The sequence below is a fragment of the Oryzias latipes genome, chromosome 24 (genome assembly GCF_053564925.1).
Source record: "Oryzias latipes strain Hd-rR chromosome 24, Olatipes_Hd-rR_3.1".
Classification (NCBI taxonomy): Eukaryota; Metazoa; Chordata; class Actinopteri; order Beloniformes; family Adrianichthyidae; genus Oryzias; species Oryzias latipes.
Window position 1 is genome coordinate 17,577,592 of NC_136260.1, and position 18,839 is coordinate 17,596,430.

Consider the following 18,839-nt stretch of genomic DNA (forward strand, 5'->3'; position numbering starts at 1 on the left):
AAATTGTTCCAAAATCAATAACGTTGCCCTGCAAAGGACTGGCTTCCTGTCCAGAATGTAGCCTGCCTTCTCCCAACAGTTACTAACTCCCAAAAGGAACTAAGCGGATTTGGAAGATGGATGGATCAACAGTTTTTTGTTTAAAGTTGGGAAACTAGGTCTAAATATTCTATTTTGTCTTTCTTTTAGTTCTACTCAACTTTTAAAACTACTTGTTTTATTTTAGCTGGGATTTGGGATCATTTTTACTTAAAAAAAGGAACAGTTGTAACCATTGGTATGAATCTGCTGTATATAAAAAAAGCAAATAAAAAAAGTCTCAAATTTATATATATTACTCTGTGCCAAATGGAGTCATGTTACATATATATTTTGGACCCTTATAGGCATAATTTTCAAGTATGAGGCCTCATTTAATGACTTTTTTTCTTGATTAAACAATATAAGTATAAAATAATCAGAAAAGGTCACTCATTCAAAATAAATTATTTTGAGGGATAAAAGAAAAAAAGACTCCACTGGTGTAATTTTGGTAAAATTTAAATGTGGATAACGCAGGGCACAACACTACACTGATCTGACAAGATAAAAGATTTTAAAGAAGATCTTTGGTTATAATCACCATCACAATATTGTGTTTTTCATCTCAGCTCTTCAGTTTGACAAATTAGATGCATCAGAACGTCTCCCTTCAGAATGAGTACTTACTTTTATCGATGTGTTGTTTTCATCGATGAGAGTGTCTGTTAGTTCCAAATGCCCCTCTTCAGCCACCTTCTGAAGCACCATGCAGAAAGTCCCAACCAGTCTGCAGAAAAACCGCCATCAGAAAGCCATAAAAACAACAATCACTAAGATCAATATGCCATTGTGTGATTTCTTTTTTGTTCCCTTCAGCTGCCCATCTGTTCAACCCTGCTGAAAGTCCTATTAAGTCATCGTCACTTTGCCTCAGCCTTTTCAGTTTCTGTAATAAACTCAGACTGTATAATCTTCTCACCAGATGCATCTCTTCTCCTCCATGGTTTCATTTGCTGCTGCAGTGAGGCGAGTTTGTGTATGAAAGCTTGAATAGATGTAACTACGGCTAATGGAGTCCCATAGAAAAGGTGTAGCACCATGTCTGCAGCTTAGTTTTATAAAGAAAGATGTGGGCAAAGCATTACAGCAGTGTTTGATTACACATTTAAAGTGCTTAAGGATTTTCTAGCTTTTAGGTACAATTATAAAATGTTGTTTTTTTTGCAGTAAAAATACATGTTTGCATATATTCAGATGCAGTTTGACTGAGATTTTAAAAGAGATCATTTACTGATCTCGTTTTGTCCAAAGGCTATAACTGTATTAGGCCTTACTAAACTAAAGAAATAATGTTCCATACGGATGTCTATATAAGAGGTTAGCAATGATTTAAAGTCATTTGTTAAGGCCTTTATTGTGTTTAAAGTATATGATGAGTCTCATGTCACCTTGAACACAATAAATTTATAAATAGTATTTCAGACATTTTCTTTTTAAAAGGTTGTAATACTTCACTTTTAGGACCTTAAAAACATGGAAATCCAATATGTTAGCAACTTTTTCACAAAAGAAATCAATTCTGTATAATGTGAGGCTTTCTACACAATCTATTCACGTTGGCTGAGCAGCAATTCAATGCAACTCGTCTTACTTTCTTACCCTAAGGACAATACTAAATAAAGATCCATGAAGCGTTTCTTTTACTTTTTCTTAGTTAATTAAAGTTTTATTTTTTCCTACAAAGTTTGTTTTTACCCAGACAAACCCAAATGTATGTAACTGTAGTTCTGACATGACCTTAAACACACTTTTAAAATGTGAAACACCTTTTAGGTTTAAGTGTAAGCCTTAATGTTGAAAATATGCATTTAAATTAGGTATATGCAGCAAACTGGCAGGTAAAAATTCATACTTGAGACTGATTTAAGTTGACCGATTAATCAAGCAGGGAGGAAGGTGAGAATTCAGGGTTCCAAAAAGTTATGAAGACACAAAATGGGTGTTTGGCACACAAGATGTCCCAACAATAAAAATTTAAAAACAACTATTAAGATGGTTTTTAGCAGTCTTTACATAATTATGAATGCAGAAAACAAACACAGTTAATGTCTTCGGCAATGTTCTGTAAAGGAAAGTTACGGTTAAATAAACAATAAAGACCAACCAAAAACGGGTGGAAACAAAAGACGTATAGTCATGCAATGGACCTTCATCTCCAGCATCCCCTTTTGCTTTTCTTGGCCCCTTCACTGACCACTATGCTACACCTTTTGAAAACTTAAGTGCAGGTGAGGGACACGTTCTGCTTGTTTTGTTTTTGTTTTTCACTTTATGATGTTGTGCAGGCCTGCTGTGGTTTCTCCTCCACTCACCTGTGCTTCCTGCTGGAGTCCACATCTGCACCTTGTTAGCTGATTAAGCGGTCTACCTATTTAAGCCACCTTGTTTACTGTCTTGGTGTTGGAGCATTTTGCATGCTGGTGTGTTGTCATTTTGTGGTGCAGATGCTGCGCCTTGGTTTTGGATTTACTGACCTTTCCCTTGGTTTTCCCTCTTGTGAGGTAATCCTTCGTAATTGTCATTAAACAGTCTTCCACTTGCCCTTTCAGCATTTGACCTGTGAATGTGGACTGTATGGGAGTTACCTGTTTGAGGTGACATTATCTGAGACAAGCTTGATCTACACCAGAATCCAGATTGATCGGAAGAGTTTTCCCATCCAGCCAAATAAAGTGGACTTTAAACTCTAATTGGGACCAAATAGTCCATAGTGGGAATTCACCTTATGAGTAAGATGATTGTGTAACCAATCTCATGATGTCATCGAGCCATAACGAACAACAATAAATACGTTTTTCCAGTTTTTTTTTTAAACGCTAGAAAAAAAACTGAGGTCTATTGTTGTTGTTTTTTTAACATTAAGTATGGTTTTACGGACTCACTATATTTACTAGATACTAGAGTGGAAAATGTAATTGTTTTGGACGATGATGTTGCACAAACATAATGTAGGGTTCATCCTAAAATAGTTACAGATGCTCATTTCTCATCTCTTGAGAATCTTTCTATAAAAACGATAGTGTAAAAACACCACCATTCAGAAAGGTCCTTACATATTGATGCTTTACTATGCACAAAAACTGGCAAAACAAAACGTCAGCATTCTTCTTCTCCTAGAATTTTTAAAAATCACAGAAAGAATCGGGACATAATGCAGCTTCTGGACAATCGCTGCAGCTTGCAAGTTTTTTAGGCTGCCAAATGTGTGCAAGGATCATTCATAGAACATATGAGGGGGAAGAAACCCAGTAAGTCTCCATTCAAGCTGACAATTAAAGCTAGTGAATAATTTAAAGAGTTTCCTCCATAGCAGTATGTTGTTTGCAGAATGAATATATTGTCGTCTCTGCCATATGTCATTTCTGCTACTTTCTGGACACATTTTCTTTTAAAATCTGGACCAAAAATAACTATTCTTTTGCATATTTTGTTGCACAAATATACTGTGGGGCGATGCATGTACAAGGGCAACAACAAAAGACTCATTAGGAAAGCAAACTGCACTAAAGTCCAGATACTTTGCAACAAGACATGTTGCAAAACAGGAGCATTTGACATTTCAAGACCTGGTAGGTTTGCAAGATGAGACGGGTAGTGTAAACAGCAACTAAACACACAAAAAATAGAGGAAAGCAAATGCGGCGGCGGGGGCTTTTTGTTTTTATACTACAAGACTAAATGGATAAAAGAGAATGAGTACACACTCAAAGTACACAAACACACCTGCACCAGCATATGAAAGCCACCAAATACTATCATTAAATTCATGAGCAAAGACTAACAACAAAGGCAGGCGCCTCTTATCAGTGCACAAATAGAAAAGATATTATATGTAATTATTCTCTCTATGTCCCCCTGTTTTCCACCTGAAGTGAGGTTGCATGTATCTGCAGTGCTTCAAAACTTCCTAATGAGGTAAAGGGAAACTTCCAGAACCTTTTTTTTATATTTTTTAGCTTTTTGAAGCAACGTATGCCCCTCTGGCACAAACAGATGCTTTCTTCACGAAGGTGTCTTCCTGTCAGGCAAGTCTCCTCAGCTTAACCAGCTCTGATGTAACAGAGGAAAAAAGCCAGCAAGAGGAGAACCAGTTCAGAAACACTTCTTTTAGAGGACAAAACCAGAATGTATTTCTTTTTAAACATTTTATTGGAGCTATGTGTACCCACTGAGGAGCAAAGAAGGATTTTTTTAGCCCATCCATGATGTGATCAATATGTCCAGGGCTGTTTAGATAAGAAAAAGCTCTGTAATTTCCTTTTGGCCATTGTAAGGCATGTACCAGCGCTGAATAATTGAACTGAAGGGGCCCTATCGTGTTCTAACTCACTTTTTAGCATTTCAAAGGGTTGCATTTATTATTGACAAACAATTTACTTTCATCCGTTTCCATAATTCAGAGCTTTATTGTGTCATTTTAAAAATCTATAGTGATCCTCAAAGGTTTTCGGAGTCAATCCGGTCGTGACGGGGACAGGAGACTCGTACCAGAGGATTCAAGAAGTGTAAAATATCTGTTCAGTTTAAGTCTTCTGCAACAGCTTGTGAGGTTTAGTAGCTCTTGTTTCTGCAATGCCTGCAGGCAGAGTACTGTTAGAGCTACACAAGCCTTACAAAGACTCCTGCAGATATGCAACATGACCCAGATTTCTAATACAAACTCACTGGTGGAAAAAAGGGAAGGGGGCAGCACTTTGTACTTAAGCATGTAGATGGACCACAAGGTTGCAGATATTTGAGAAAACCTGAATGAAATGTCCTATTATGATAGAAGTTTCAATACAGTTCATTTATATGTGCTTGGAAAAAACGATTGGCTACTAAAATTTAATTTTGCCATAAAAATGTTCTGAGTGCTTTATAAATTGTTGACTGTCCAAACACATCAAGTTAAAATTTGATGAGATTGTAAACTTGAATGTACCTCTGTCCAACATTTAATTTAAAAACAGGGCAGTATATTCAAGATATTCATCTGCATACTGCAGTGCTGCCAGACTTTTTATGAACTCAAATTTATACTTGGTGATGATGGCTGATGGAGTGTTGGATTTATTTTTTGGAGTCTGTAATTGTCTGTACAAATGTTTTTGGAATCTATCAAAAAAAAACAAATTAACAGATTCACATTTAAAGCTAAAATGCTGGAAATTTGGCTTATAACCTTCCGGTCCAACTTTCCAGAAGGTTTAAACCAGGAAGTTAAATATAAATGTATGCATTATGCTTAAGGCGTTTGAGAGGCAGAGTGAGTTTTTTTTTTTTTGAGTAAACTGTAACGACAAGTACAAACTACAGAATAAGGACTTTGGGGGGGGGGGGGGGGGGAGTCTTACTGGATCTGGCTTGTGGATAAATGTTTAAAGTTTAAATTAAATCTTATTACTGTAAAATCTTAACCAGGTGCTATAGTGAAAAAACAAAAAGAACAAAATTACTCTGAAAAACAAATAAAATAACATAAAATGACGATTTATCGTATTTCGGGCAGATACTCGCTGCAGTGTTTTTCAGGTAAATACCCTAGGGCGGTTCAGTTAATTAACTCACCTGCTCAGCGTCCTATTTAAGCCAGGTGCGCAGTTGTTCATTCTTTCTTACCTTCAGCGCTCATTCTTCGCCGGTCTCAGTGCCCGCGGGTCTCCGTCTCTTTCGGCGTCTTGCTGTGTTCCCACCGTTCTTCGGATGGATGATCCCCGTTTTTTTTATGATGTGGGGTTTTCGTTTCGCCGCGTCTGCTCTGCTTTGCAGTGATCCGCGGGCGGCTGACGGCGCACAGCGCGTTCGTTTCGCCGCGGTCGCGTGCATTTGCAGGGGGTGTGCTTTCCGCGATGTTCGGGATGTCCATGGCCCCCGATCAGGAGCAGTCCGGGTCTTCTCGTCTGCCGTGGTCAGCCGACTTTCTGCGGTGAGCGGCAATCAGTCCTTTCCCGTGTAGTTTTCTAAGGCTGCGTTTTTTCTTCCTGTTTACTTCGGGACGTCACGCCCCTAAGGACCCTGGGAATTGTAGTTTTTGTCTCCGGGTCCTTCTTGATGCACTTCTGATTCCTTTTCTGCTGCGTAGTTCTGCGTCGTCCGGTTGTTTTTTTTCAGGGGTTGTGGGGTCCTTTCTGTGGTTGTGAAGGCTGGCAGTCCTCGTTTGGACAGGTTTCTCATGCTGGCTGAATTTATCGTGGCTTTTAGCATTTGTTTTCTGTTGCTGTTTTGTTCTTTGGGAGCTGTGTGTAAATCTTATCTTTAATTTGATGCTGGCTTTATTATTATGGCGGTTCTTCTGTTTGTTTTCTTCGTTGTTGTAGCTGCTGGTTAGTTAGAATGTGAATCGGTGTCTCTTGGACCCGTCTCGGCTCTGTGGATATTTTTCCCTATGATTGGTCTCTCTTATGCAGCGTCTATGGCTCATTTTATTCACTCAGCGATCCTCTTTCATTGCCCCCGCACATTCTGCATCTGGTTCTGCTCCGCCTGTGTTTTCCCTGCTCTGTGTACCCCAGTGGGTCCTGCCCTGTCCTCAGGGACTTGCGTCGGCCGCATTAGTGAGTGTGTCGGTCTCGTCGCGGCCTTGTTTTCTCGGCTGGACAGTTAATTTGTTATTCTCTCTCTAGTTTGGTTGGAGGTTTGTGGGTTCTATGTGATGGATTCTTCCGGGGCATCGTTTTCAAAGCCGCCACTGAGGGTGGCCCCTGGGAAGTGTTCAGGTTGACGTGACTTGATCTGGACCTGTTAGCGCCTCGCAGTTTATCTTCTGGGCATCAGTGGCCTGGTTCCCCATGCGCCTTCAGGATTATTATATGTTTTCTTCAGCTCCCCATGCTGTCTCCACGAGTTTCCTCCGAACGCGATATAAGGCTGAGGATGACTGTCACTGATGGTTTCACTGTTCTGCCTCTATGCCTCTCAGTGGCGTCTCTTGGCCTTCAGTTGGCGCTCGAGGTGTTTGCCGGTTTACCTTTCCGTTGTCGTGGCAGTCCTCATAAAATCGACTTTATCGCCCTGTACTGGATATTTGTAGGCGATGGGTGCCCTTCATTTTGCATGTTACTGATGATTTCTTGGTGGCCAACTTTCCTCTGTATCCCTGGTCTTTTGAATCTCTGTGGAAAACTTTATTTTCAAAATTGGGTTTCCACGTTATCTATAATGTACGGTCCTCCACCCGTCCGGATTTATTTTTCTTCTATAGTTTTTGGTGGTTCATTGATGCTTGTCTCTCCCCATTATGTCATCTCTAGCTTTTGTGCAGCATGTCGTTTATTCAAATTCTGGTTGGATATAATTCGTCAATGATTGGGCCACCTGACATTTGCTGTAGCTTTGGTCCTATGGTCATCCGTTCATTTTGTGTTCTTGTTCTGGGTAGTTCGATCCTGGGCCACGTGTTCCTGTTCTGGATTTTCGTGTTTTGCGCTTGATCTTTCCCTCTCTATGCCTGGAGTGGTTTTGTGATACCTGTTGTGTCTTCAGGCTCCCTCCACTTGTTCTCCTGAGTCTGCGCCTTCTGGTTTGGGGGAAAGGATTTAAGAAGAGTGGTTTGTGTTTGTCCGGCCGCCAGAATCTACAGCTCTGATGGTTCTTAAGGGGTCGTCCGGTTATTTCATCCTTGGAGATTATATTAAGGCTGTTTCAATATTGAATAATAGTATTGTGTCATCGGTTGACTTGGTTAATGTTTAAATAACACCTTGAGCAACTTCTACCCTGACCGTAGGAAATATATCACTTGCGCTCTCAAGCTTAGTTCAAGGGTTAAATCTTGTGTCCACAAGTCAGTCTTCTATCTGCCTTTTTTAAGCAGATGACACTCTGCTAGATGCATCCCCATTTAGAGGCTTGTTATACTCCGCCTCTAAATGCTTAAGGTTCAGTCTAGCAAAAATACTATCAAAACCTATGATCCCTCATGGCTCTCAAGTTCTCTTTTGCAGTATCCAGTCACCCTTGGCTAATTAAAAAATTTGAGAACCACTAATATCATATACAAGGCATCAAATCCAGCCGAGCTGTAATCCTCTGCTACGTGGGATGTTGACCTTCCTCATCTACAAATCTCCTTGGCTACTCTTCCCATCTACTACTCCTCGATGGCCTCCTGAAGGTGCGTCCCTCTGAAACTGTCAAAGGTTACCTTTCTCATCATTGGAATATATAAAAAATTGGTGTTAAGATTTCGTGCAGGTCATATATTTTACTATCATTTCACTGTTGGAATTTGTAATTATGGTGATTTCTAGGGTGCGATAAATCCACAATGGGTCTTTACCTTAACTATCTACTAAATTTCACTTTCTCAGATTTGTTTTTTTTTAAAGCACTGTTATTTAATTTATCTCAATCATTTTGAAACTGATCAGTTTCTGGGTTATTTATATATTCTTGTCAAGACTAATACTGCTTTGTTTTTATCTATGCATCGCATCCTGAGCCTGCAAACCCATACGCCCCGATCAGCTTCTCCGTTTCCAGGAAATGATGTCACCCATGCATTCCTTGATTTGATGCTGCAACGATGACTGCTCGACGTACCTATTGCTGCACTGAAAGTGAAAGGGCGGTGGACCTCCTCTGCATTCCAATGACACTTCTGACTGAATGAATTAATCAATGTCAACCGCAGAATGAATGTAAATTCTTCGATTATAGATGTTAAAAGAAAATTATAGCCAGGTGGAAGCCTCAAAATTTGGGTTGCTTTAAGTTGTATCATAGTATGCGCGGAGCTCGAATCTGGTTCTTAAGCTCATTTGTTTGTAGTATGCCAATGAAGCATAGTAAATATGGGCGTTGAACTCGTTCTTAATATTGGGATGGAACCTCATTTATATGGATGTTCCTTGAGCGCTTATAATTGGTATGCCAAATGGAGAAAATTATGGCTATTAAGCTCGTTCGTGGTACTGTCGTTGGGAGCTTCAAAATAATGGATGTTACTTAAGCGCGTGTATATATAGTTGCCCAAATGGAAGAGTTTATGGCCATCAAACTTGTTCTTAGTTTAATAGAAGTTTGAATAATGGCTGTTAAGCATGTCATACGCCATCGGAAGCTTTGGATTGGATGTTAAGTTAGTGTATCATACGGGTTGTTTGGCGGTTTAAATTATAGTTCTGCACAGCGTTTTGCGGAAGTGAGCTTACGTTCTAAGATCAGGTATAAGTAATTTTATGTTGGCTCCCCTTTTATTTCTTTCCCTCTCTCTTTCAGATAGTATGTTCATCTAGTGGTTTCCACGAACGGGAGCGACCCTACGGTCAATGGTGCCGGGTCACACATAGCAGATCCACTAGATAGCATGTCCCCTTCGTGGCGCTGTACTCGAACGGGGCGGCCCAACGGTCAATGGTGCCGGGTCACACATAGCAGATCCACTAGATAGCATGTCCCCTTCGTGGCGCTGTACTCGAACGGGGCGGCCCAACGGTCAATGGTGCCGGGTCACACATAGCAAATCCACTAGATAGCATGTTCCCTTCGTGGCGCTGTACTCGAACGGGGGCGGCCCAACGGTCAATGGTGCCGGGTCACACATAGTAGATCCACTAGTTAGCATGTTCCCTTCGTGGCGCTGTACTCGAACGGGGGCGGCCCAAACGGTCAATGGTGCCGGGTCACACATAGCAGATCCACTAGATAGCATGTTCCCTTCGTGGCGCTGTACTCGAACGGGGGCGGCCCAAACGGTCAATGGTGCCGGGTCACACATAGCAGTCATACTGGGAAATGAAATGAAAATGGAATGCTGCCGAAAACACACCCCATTTTATTACACATTGATTATACATTCACACTTTTCTTCTTCTGGATGATTTTAGTGTTGGGGGTTTTGTTACCCGAAAGTTTTATGGAAATTTTATGGAAGTTTTATGGAATTGAACGGAGCCTTATGCCAAACGAAAATATGTGAATGCCAACTTAAAGAATGTGGAAAAATGTCAAATAAATATTTCTTACTGCAAGAGTTGTCTGACTGAAATGACGATTTATCGTATTTCGGGCAGATACTCGCTGCAGTGTTTTTCAGGTAAATACCCTAGGGCGGTTCAGTTAATTAACTCACCTGCTCAGCGTCCTATTTAAGCCAGGTGCGCAGTTGTTCATTCTTTCTTACCTTCAGCGCTCATTCTTCGCCCCACCCTCCTCCCCGGCTTCCACCTGTGGGCTCCGTAAAGGGGGGTTTTGTTACCCGAAAGTTTTATGGAAATTTTATGGAAGTTTTATGGAATTGAACGGAGCCTTATGCCAAACGAAAATATGTGAATGCCAACTTAAAGAATGTGGAAAAATGTCAAATAAATATTTCTTACTGCAAGAGTTGTCTGACTGAAATGTTTACTTACAAAGTAAAATATTTCCAAGAATTTGTATAAGGTGCTTTTTTAGATCAGTGGTGTGTGTTGGGCAGCTCTTACTCCAATTTGGTACCAAACAGTTTTCGGAATGCACAGATATGCCGTGTTTATGGCATAAAAGTATGCACGGTCTTTAAAAAAGCAAAAAACAGAATATACAAACAAAAACTGTGTATTTCAGAGATTTTTTTGTCTCTCCTCGAATACAGAAAAATAAATGAATGTGCTTTTCAAAAATCAAAACCCAAACGCAGACTTTATTGTTGATGTCATGCTAATTCTAAGCAACAAAATACACACACAGGCTCATGATCAAATCAATATGTCCTGGACAAGATATTTTATCTTATAGACAAATCTAAAAAGACTGAGTTTGTTGCTCAGCAAAAAATGTGAGACTATGATTTGTGAGAAGCTCAGCTCCATAGACTGTGGGTCAGCATACATTTTTATGCTTTTCAGAGCTGTTATGTTCTTCGTTTTCTGGTTTTAGAAAACCTTTGCTGTTTTTTCTTCCTATCAAATTTCCACAGTTGTTGAGTTTTGCTTGTTTTTCTTTCTCAAATTGTGTTTTGGTTTTGATTGAATTAGCGCTCGGCTCAAACAGACTCACAAGTCCTGTGTTCTTAGGGCTGAATGTGATGCCGACAGTACAAACATGAGACCTCCTCTTTGCTTCACACATACACACACACACAGGGTACAGTATTTCACATACTGTACCCTGTAATGTTCTGAAAGCAAAAACAAAAACTGAAACCTGCCCTTGTAGCACCAACGATGTCTCGGATCACTGCCTCCGCTTTGTGTTGTGGTAATGTGACCACACTTATGTTTGCAGGGGTGTGACACACTGGCCTTGCTGTGTTCTGGTGCTTACAGTGATGAAGTAGATCAGTTATCATGGTAATGATGCAACCTGTGGACTTATGAAGCAGGTGTGAAGAACAACAGCAGCTATGTCTGACCTTAAATTATTCACCAACAACAGTGTGTTAGGTTGCATTCATGTTTGCATTTCTATGCCTGCAAGACCTTTTCTGCACAAAATAAGAATTCTAGTATATGTGTGCAGTTTAGTTGGTGGTAGTTAAATTTTTGTGGTTTTTGAGAGCTAAAAATATAAAACTCTATCATAATGTTTCTGTGTTTTTGGCAATTATATATATATATATATATATATATATATATATATATATATATATATATATATATTGTTTAGGCTGCCACTTTTGCCTGCAAAAATCTGACTACATATAGAAAGTGGGATTAAAAAAAGATAGTCATCGTCATATTCCATCTTTTATTCGCGTTGATGAAGGTTCTTATTCATTTAGGTGATGTCTGAGAATTGAGTTTGGATTTAAAGTAAAAGACTTAAAAACGTTTAAGTCCAGATGCACCAACTGAACTTCAAGACACCTTAAATTTATGTTTGCATTCACCATTGTTTCACTACAGATTATGATTTGAAAAATTGCCTTTGAATAGCAGTTTGTTTCTTTGTTGTATAATTATGGCTATGAGTCCATAGTTTAGGTAAAAATGGAAAAAAGAGGACAAAGATAGCAGCCTCTGGGGACACAACATTCTAATCTTTCTCTACTAAAGTTTACCAATTATTTGAACTTAGAGTTATTTGTTAATGAAGTAAAAAATCTTTAAAGACCAGCACAATGATCACATGTTCTGGAAGCAGTTAACCCTTGTGCTATCTTAGATGACCCCACCCTTACACTGATGTGTTCTCCCTACCATGACAAAGGTGGATAAAGCTGGAAAGATTTCATGTAATCCATGGACACCAGTGAAGATCACAAATCAGGGAATAAAAAAGGTTCAGAGCACTGTATAGTGGGGTCTAGATGACCCAACTCCCAACATTAAAGTGCCTAGGATAGCACAAGGGTTACGGGATTTATAATTATCTGTACCACATACAGAATGTATTGGCTGTGTTCCATTAAATTAAACTATTTTGATTGTAGTATCCACTAAAATCTTTTGTTTTTGGTGTTCGTAACCCCTTGTGCTATCTTAGATGACCCCACCCTTACATTGGCGTGTTCTCCCTACCATGACAAAGGTGGAAAAGATTTCATGTAATCCATGGACACCAGTGAAGATCACAAATCATTGAAGAAAAAAGGTTCAGAGCACTGTCTAGTGGGTCTAGATGACCCAACTCCCAATGGTAAAGCAAGGGTTAACATGTTCTTGAGGCATTCTTCTGATGATGGAGGACATATGTATTGAAAATTGGGATTAAAATTGCATTTCTGAGCATTTCTTTGTTCCATTGTTGTGAATCAGGAGCGGACAAAAAAAATGCAGTTTAATAATGACTGTGTTTGTACACAGAAAATAGGATGGACGGGCCATAGACTCCCTGCTCCGCTCCATTCAGATCCATCCACTTATAGACGACTGGATCTATGGACTTCTTCGTTTTACTCGTCTGAGCTGGTAACTGTCTTAAGAACTGTATGGCTCCAAAATGGCTTGCCATTTTATTTTTTGTACCGGTAATGTTAGGCTGGGGGGTGCGAGGGGCTGTGGGCTAGCAGGAGAAAGTGAAAAAAAATGGATGGTAGGAAATCAACACAGGCCAAGTCCTGGCCAACACCCCTGCCCACAACTCAGAGACAAATTTCTAACAAACTTCTGACGCTCTGCAGAAACTACGTCCTAAAAAAATGACATTTTTTTTGTTGCTTTGGCTAAAAATGGCATAGTCATAATTAAAAGATAACTTGGATGCTTTTACAATAGATTAAAAGATGATCAGAGTAGGTCTTTAACACTTTGTGTTTGATCATTTATGTTTTAAGCTTGAATCCTATCAAAAATGACTACTACCCTAAATAGAAATGAAGCTAACGGTCTTAAAATACATGACCCCAGTGCAGTAAACCTTCTTTCTCTCAACTTAACTAATGGCAGCTCCTGAAATCTTGCCGACAGATTGGATCTGCCACGGTGAGGAGCTGCTGTTACTCTGTCCTACACTCCTGTCACTTACTTTTAACCTTCAGTCTGCTTCCTAAGTGGCAAGGAGTCAACAACCACACAGCACACTGTCAAACAACAACCAATACTGACATGTGCATGCAGGCATCATTTAGGTCCCCCCAGAGACAAGCATACCAACTAAACTGACTGTGTGGATAATGTGATTTCCTCAACCTGTGCCATTAGAGACATTTCTGTTCTTTTACTTCCTGTTTTTTGGTCTCTCTGTTGGACATTTGTACTACTTCTCTATTCTGTCTCCTTCAGCAAATCATTTCTATAATTATTGCTGAATCTGATGGACGTACATTTTGGGATGGCCACTGATTATTAGTTTAATGCATCAAAAACACATCAATCAACCAAGAAAATAAAGAGGAAAATTGTTTATAATCTCATTTATATTCGAAATAGCTCAAAAATCCACAGTAAATTAGCTGGAGACGACAGAACAAAGTATCATCCAGAGGAGGTGAGGAAAATGAAAGAAACAGGCAGTGAAGTGAAGGGGTGGGAAGTTTAATTAGCCAATTTCAGCACATTACCCTGAACAAATGCTTTAGTACACACTTTGCTATACTGATGAAACATTAGCTTGTAGATCCGCTCTTATTATTATCTTCAGTTCTAAAAAGCAACAAGTTGTGTCAAAAATCTTCAAAAAAAAAAACGTATTTGAAAATGGAAGAAAACTGTGTGTAAAATGTTGGTTTCTAATCAAATACTCCAGTTAGGTTTTTGTGTTGAGCTGATAATCAGCATAAAGAGATGGCAGGAATGTCAGTGGGGCCTGCTTTATTGGCATTTCATTACCTGTGGCTCCATCTTAAAGGTAAACTGACTCATGGCCAGCTTTGTGGTTTCCAATGTGTTACACAGGCCATTTAATCCATTTAGGTCAAGCTCTTGGGAAATTTCAGCTTGTTCTCTCTTAGTTGAAAAACACTTGCAATGTGTCAATTTGAATTGGTCACAGGCTGTGACAAATGCAGCAGGCGCTGAGACCACAAACTGTTTACGGTAAAATGGTGTTTGGCACCGCTTTTCTCGCATGGATCAAATTGGGGTAAAGTTTGTACGGCCCCTGGGTTCTTTTGGAAACAAACAGCATGTCCTGCTGTCACGCATGTGGAACAAACAGCAAGAAAAGCTGGAGTGGTCAACACTGTCAAGATAAATTGAGATGACATGTTTGGGGAGTCACGGTCTGTGTTTCAGACACATTTACTTAAGGCCCTTTCATGCAGAAGTACGAGTGATCACTTTTCTGTTGCCGTTATAACAGATATTTGTTGGGGTACGATTGCTCTTCTAAAACTCTTTGTGATGTTACCTAAAGATGCATGACTGGAATCTTCTCCTGTCAATACTGTGATTGAGTCATAATGAACATGTGACCACACCAATGAGAGATGACAGAACAATCACCTGTGATTGTAGGCTGCAGACTTCACACCCTCCCCGTCCTGTTAGCAGCAAATCTCCTCAGATGGTAATCAAATCAAAATCTTTATTTACATACCACTTGTCATACATGGTGAGGCTGAACACCTAATTGAGTCATGAAAAAATATGCATTGAAAAAAATAGCGCTCTAGCCCCCTCACACCTTCCATTCCTTTTGTCACACTCCAATCATCCTTTGATCCATTCAAAAAGTGTTCCCAGTTATGAATTTTACATGTGAAAAAGCTGTTTTTAGCCAAAATAAAAATCTGTGTCATTCTCTAAGACACAGTTACCACAGAGCAGCAGGAGTTCATTTGAAATTTACCTCTGAGTTGTGGGCGGGACCGTTGCCCTAACATTACCTGCTCAACAAAAATGATGAGCAATATTGGAGCTATCCAGCCGTACAGTTTTGAGGCAGATGCCAGCTTGGACGAGGAAAACAAAAATGCTCAGCGCTGTGACTCAGGAAGCTGGTGGCTCACCCAATTAATTTTCTACCCCACAAATAAGCTATTTTTCAAACTACATTTTTTCGTCTACTCCTGATTCATAGCTATTTAAATAAGGAAATACCAGTACTCAGAAATACAAATTTGAGCTTAAATTTCTTCAGATATTTTCTCCATAATCACAAAAATGCCACAAGAATATGTCAAAAACACAATTTTTGTCGGAGTGGGTCTTTAACTGATGAGGTTATCAAGTTGGGAGGTGGAAAGGTTAATAATTGGGACCTCTTTCTTTGTGGGTAGATGCAAAGCCACCATGTAGAGCCATGTAAATTACAGCAAAAGATTCATTTTCCTTTATAGCTACAGACATGCAGCTATGTTGTGAAATGTGAAGGTTCATCAACTTGTTTTGTTTTGGTGTTCTTCTGAAAAACTATCTGCATAGCAGCAAACTAAAGGGAAAAAAAAGTGTTTCCTTTTTGTGCCTCAATATGACCTATTTGTTTTCACGAGTATTATATCTAGGTCGGGGCTGAACAGTGGTATGGTACTACCTCACAGACAGAAGCTGCTGGTTCCAATCCCAGCTCAGTCCCCCTGCATAAAGGTGGTGTATTCACCCTTTAATTAAACTAGCCCTCTCCAAGCACTCTAGCTTTTCCCCACAGTTTAAAAAGACAACATAGGCTACGTTCACACTGCAGGGCTTAATGCTCCATTCCGACTTTTTGAAAAAACTCAATTTTTTTGCAAGGCTGTTCAAATTTCCAATTAAATGTGAATTTTTGTGATCTCCTGTGTGACTGTGAAATGACCCAGAAGTGACCCGCACTCGCACAAGAGTACTCAACGGTGAACGAAGTCACTCGTTGTTTGCGGAAGTAGCTAACATTAACAATGGATGTCAACGACATTGTGGTCAACAGTGGAGCTCTTTTTGCATTATTACATTTATTTTCACAAAGGAGCCAGCACAATTACAATCTTCTCATTTTAAGAAGGCATTGGAGCCAGGATCGTCTGTACCCACTGCTGTGGAATGGGGCTGTGTATGTGCTGGGGCCGAGCGCGTGTGTGTTGAGAGAGGAGAGAGCGCATGCAGCACAGAGTAGGGAATGGGAGGGGCAGTGGGGGCGCGCATTCATGTTGTGTGTTTGGGAGGAAGGAGAACAGTAATAAATGAAGGTTCCCTCCAGCAGAACTGCTATTGACTCTTTATTAACCCGCTCTGGAGAATCTGAGGGTCCGAACAGAAATGTGAACCCGAAGGAGGATCCGCCTTTGGCCCTGGAGAAAGTCTCCCCCACGCTTCTGACCACGGTCGGAAAGGATAAAAAGTCATCGCGGGAAAGGTTCAACACCACGCTCGAACATTTCGCTGGAAAAATTTTCAAAAACTGCCCGGTTGCGATAAGTTCCCTCGAGTTTGGCCTGAATAGAGCTGTCACCCCTAATATTAATCCAATCGGTGACCTCGCTTCCCTTCCACTGACTGGTCTCAGCAGCATCGCCCGCCATGGTTGATGTTTATGTTCTCATCCCCGCCCACTTCAACGCAGAATTATGGGGTTTGTAGCTTATCAATGGCGTACGGGTCGGATACATGTGGCCTGGCCGTTCAGACGGAGGTCGCATTTCAAAAGATCAGATGCGTATCGGATTCAGGACCACATACCCAAGTGGTCTGGGTCACATTTGATAAGATCGGATCTATGAAAAGATCAGATACAGGTCGCATAAGGGCATAAAATATGAATTTGGGTCGTTTCAGCCTTCAGTGTGAACCTAGCCTTAGTCATATTTCAAGTATGTGGCCTGCACAAAATTTTCAAATAATACCGCTTCTGACTACATAAGCTGGGATAATCCCCCAAAACCCCATGACTCTGCACAGGTAAGGATTTAGGTATGGATGGATACCAAGCAGCTCTTAGTCTAACTTTTTTCTTCAAAAAGTTTGGCCTATTTAAAAATGCTCTCTATTAGCGTCTTAGAGATAAAACATCACCAGAAAGTCACACCCAAATGGTGCAGAGGTCTACACTTGTTCATAAAGTTCCCATCTTGCATCTGTAGCTTGATCTCTTGAGGCATCACACAGATTGTACGGAGGATGTTCCACTTTCTGCAGGCTTACGGAAACGATTAAGTTATCCAGTCCAACTCAGTTTACTTCATGTTAACTTCCTTGATTAAGTTTAGGCATCCTTCTTTTTCAGTCACACATGTACAGTGATAAAATGATCCCTATAAGATGAAAATTATTTGAAAAAGTGTTAAAAGAAGCTTTGTATAATTAACTAAATCTCACCTGTTAGAGAAAACTTTACTATAATTGAACACTTGGATCTCCAGCATCTCGTTTTCATCCAGCCTGCTGGCAATGGGCCATCGAAACGTCTGCAACAGAAGCAACACGTCAACACAATAAAATTATTTTTAAAAAATACAGTAAAAACACACTCTAAATTGGTGCTTTGACTCATTTTACTTGGATATTTTTATTTTTTATTTTTGTTATTTCAGCTAGCCAAGCCAAGTCTATGTGCATATCAGATTTTGTGCATAAAGACATGTCGAAGTTTTTTTCAAAAAATTAAATGTCAAAAGAACTGAATTTAAAAGAGAGCTTCAAGAAACAAAGAACAGCTGATAACATGTGGGTCTTTAACCTGGACCTAAATAAACTTAATGTTTCAGCTGAGCTAAGGCTTTCTGGAAATCTGTTCTAGATATGTGGAGCATAGAAGCTCAATGCAGCTTCTCCGCGTTTGGTTTTGACACTAGGAACTGTCAAAAGTGGAGATGAGTGGAGAGGTCTTGTTGGTAGTGCTAAACTATTCAAAGCTTTGTAAACCAGTAACAGAGATTTAGTCAATCCTCTGGCAGAAACGTAGCCAGTGTCAAACCTCAGAACTGGACTGGACTGATGTTATCTACTTATTTGGTCCTAAGCAGCAGAGTTCTGAATAAGCATCAGTTCCTGATTTTTTTTTTTATATTAGTAGTACAGAAAAGACACTGTCAAGACGACTAAAGATGAACGCATCAACTAGTTTCTCCAAGTTCTGCTAAGACATCAGATATTTAATCTTTGAAATATTTTAAGATGATGGGCTCTTTAGTGACTGCCTTAAAATGTTTATCCAAATTTAGATCTGGCAGCTAAACAACAACTTAAAAAACTAAGGAGGTTTAGTGAAAAAAGTTCAGAAACGTCTTTGAGGTCATCTGCAATGCATTTTGATAATAACAGTATAAGCTGAGAAAGAGAAAACATTGATATCATCCAACAACATTCTCATAAAAGTGCTGACCAAAACCCAAATCCAGAGATAGAAGAGCAGTGTATCCTCGAAAACAGAGAGCTGAAAGGTCAAGCGTGATGTCTATTCAATATATTTCACAGATGAGTGTACATATTAAAAACTGACAGCCCAATCCATTATAGAGTATGATGTTTGGCATTTATGAAAATCGATCGGTGTGTTGCATC

The 18,839-nt window shown here is 39.8% G+C and overlaps 1 protein-coding gene across 14 annotated transcripts in view; it reads right to left on the reverse strand.

Annotated features, from left to right (window-relative positions):
• The window catches only part of otofa (otoferlin a), a 77,233-nt gene that overhangs the window by 34,447 nt on the left and 23,947 nt on the right, over window positions 1–18,839 (reverse strand). For all 14 annotated transcript variants that reach the window (XM_020714490.2, XM_020714489.2, XM_078943070.1 and 11 more), the window contains exons 3-4: window positions 17,655–17,743; window positions 709–808 (exon numbers count right to left, since the gene is read on the reverse strand). In XM_020714490.2, the coding sequence (XP_020570149.1) occupies window positions 709–808; window positions 17,655–17,743 (189 nt within the window). The remainder of the gene's footprint in view (window positions 1–708; window positions 809–17,654; window positions 17,744–18,839) is intronic.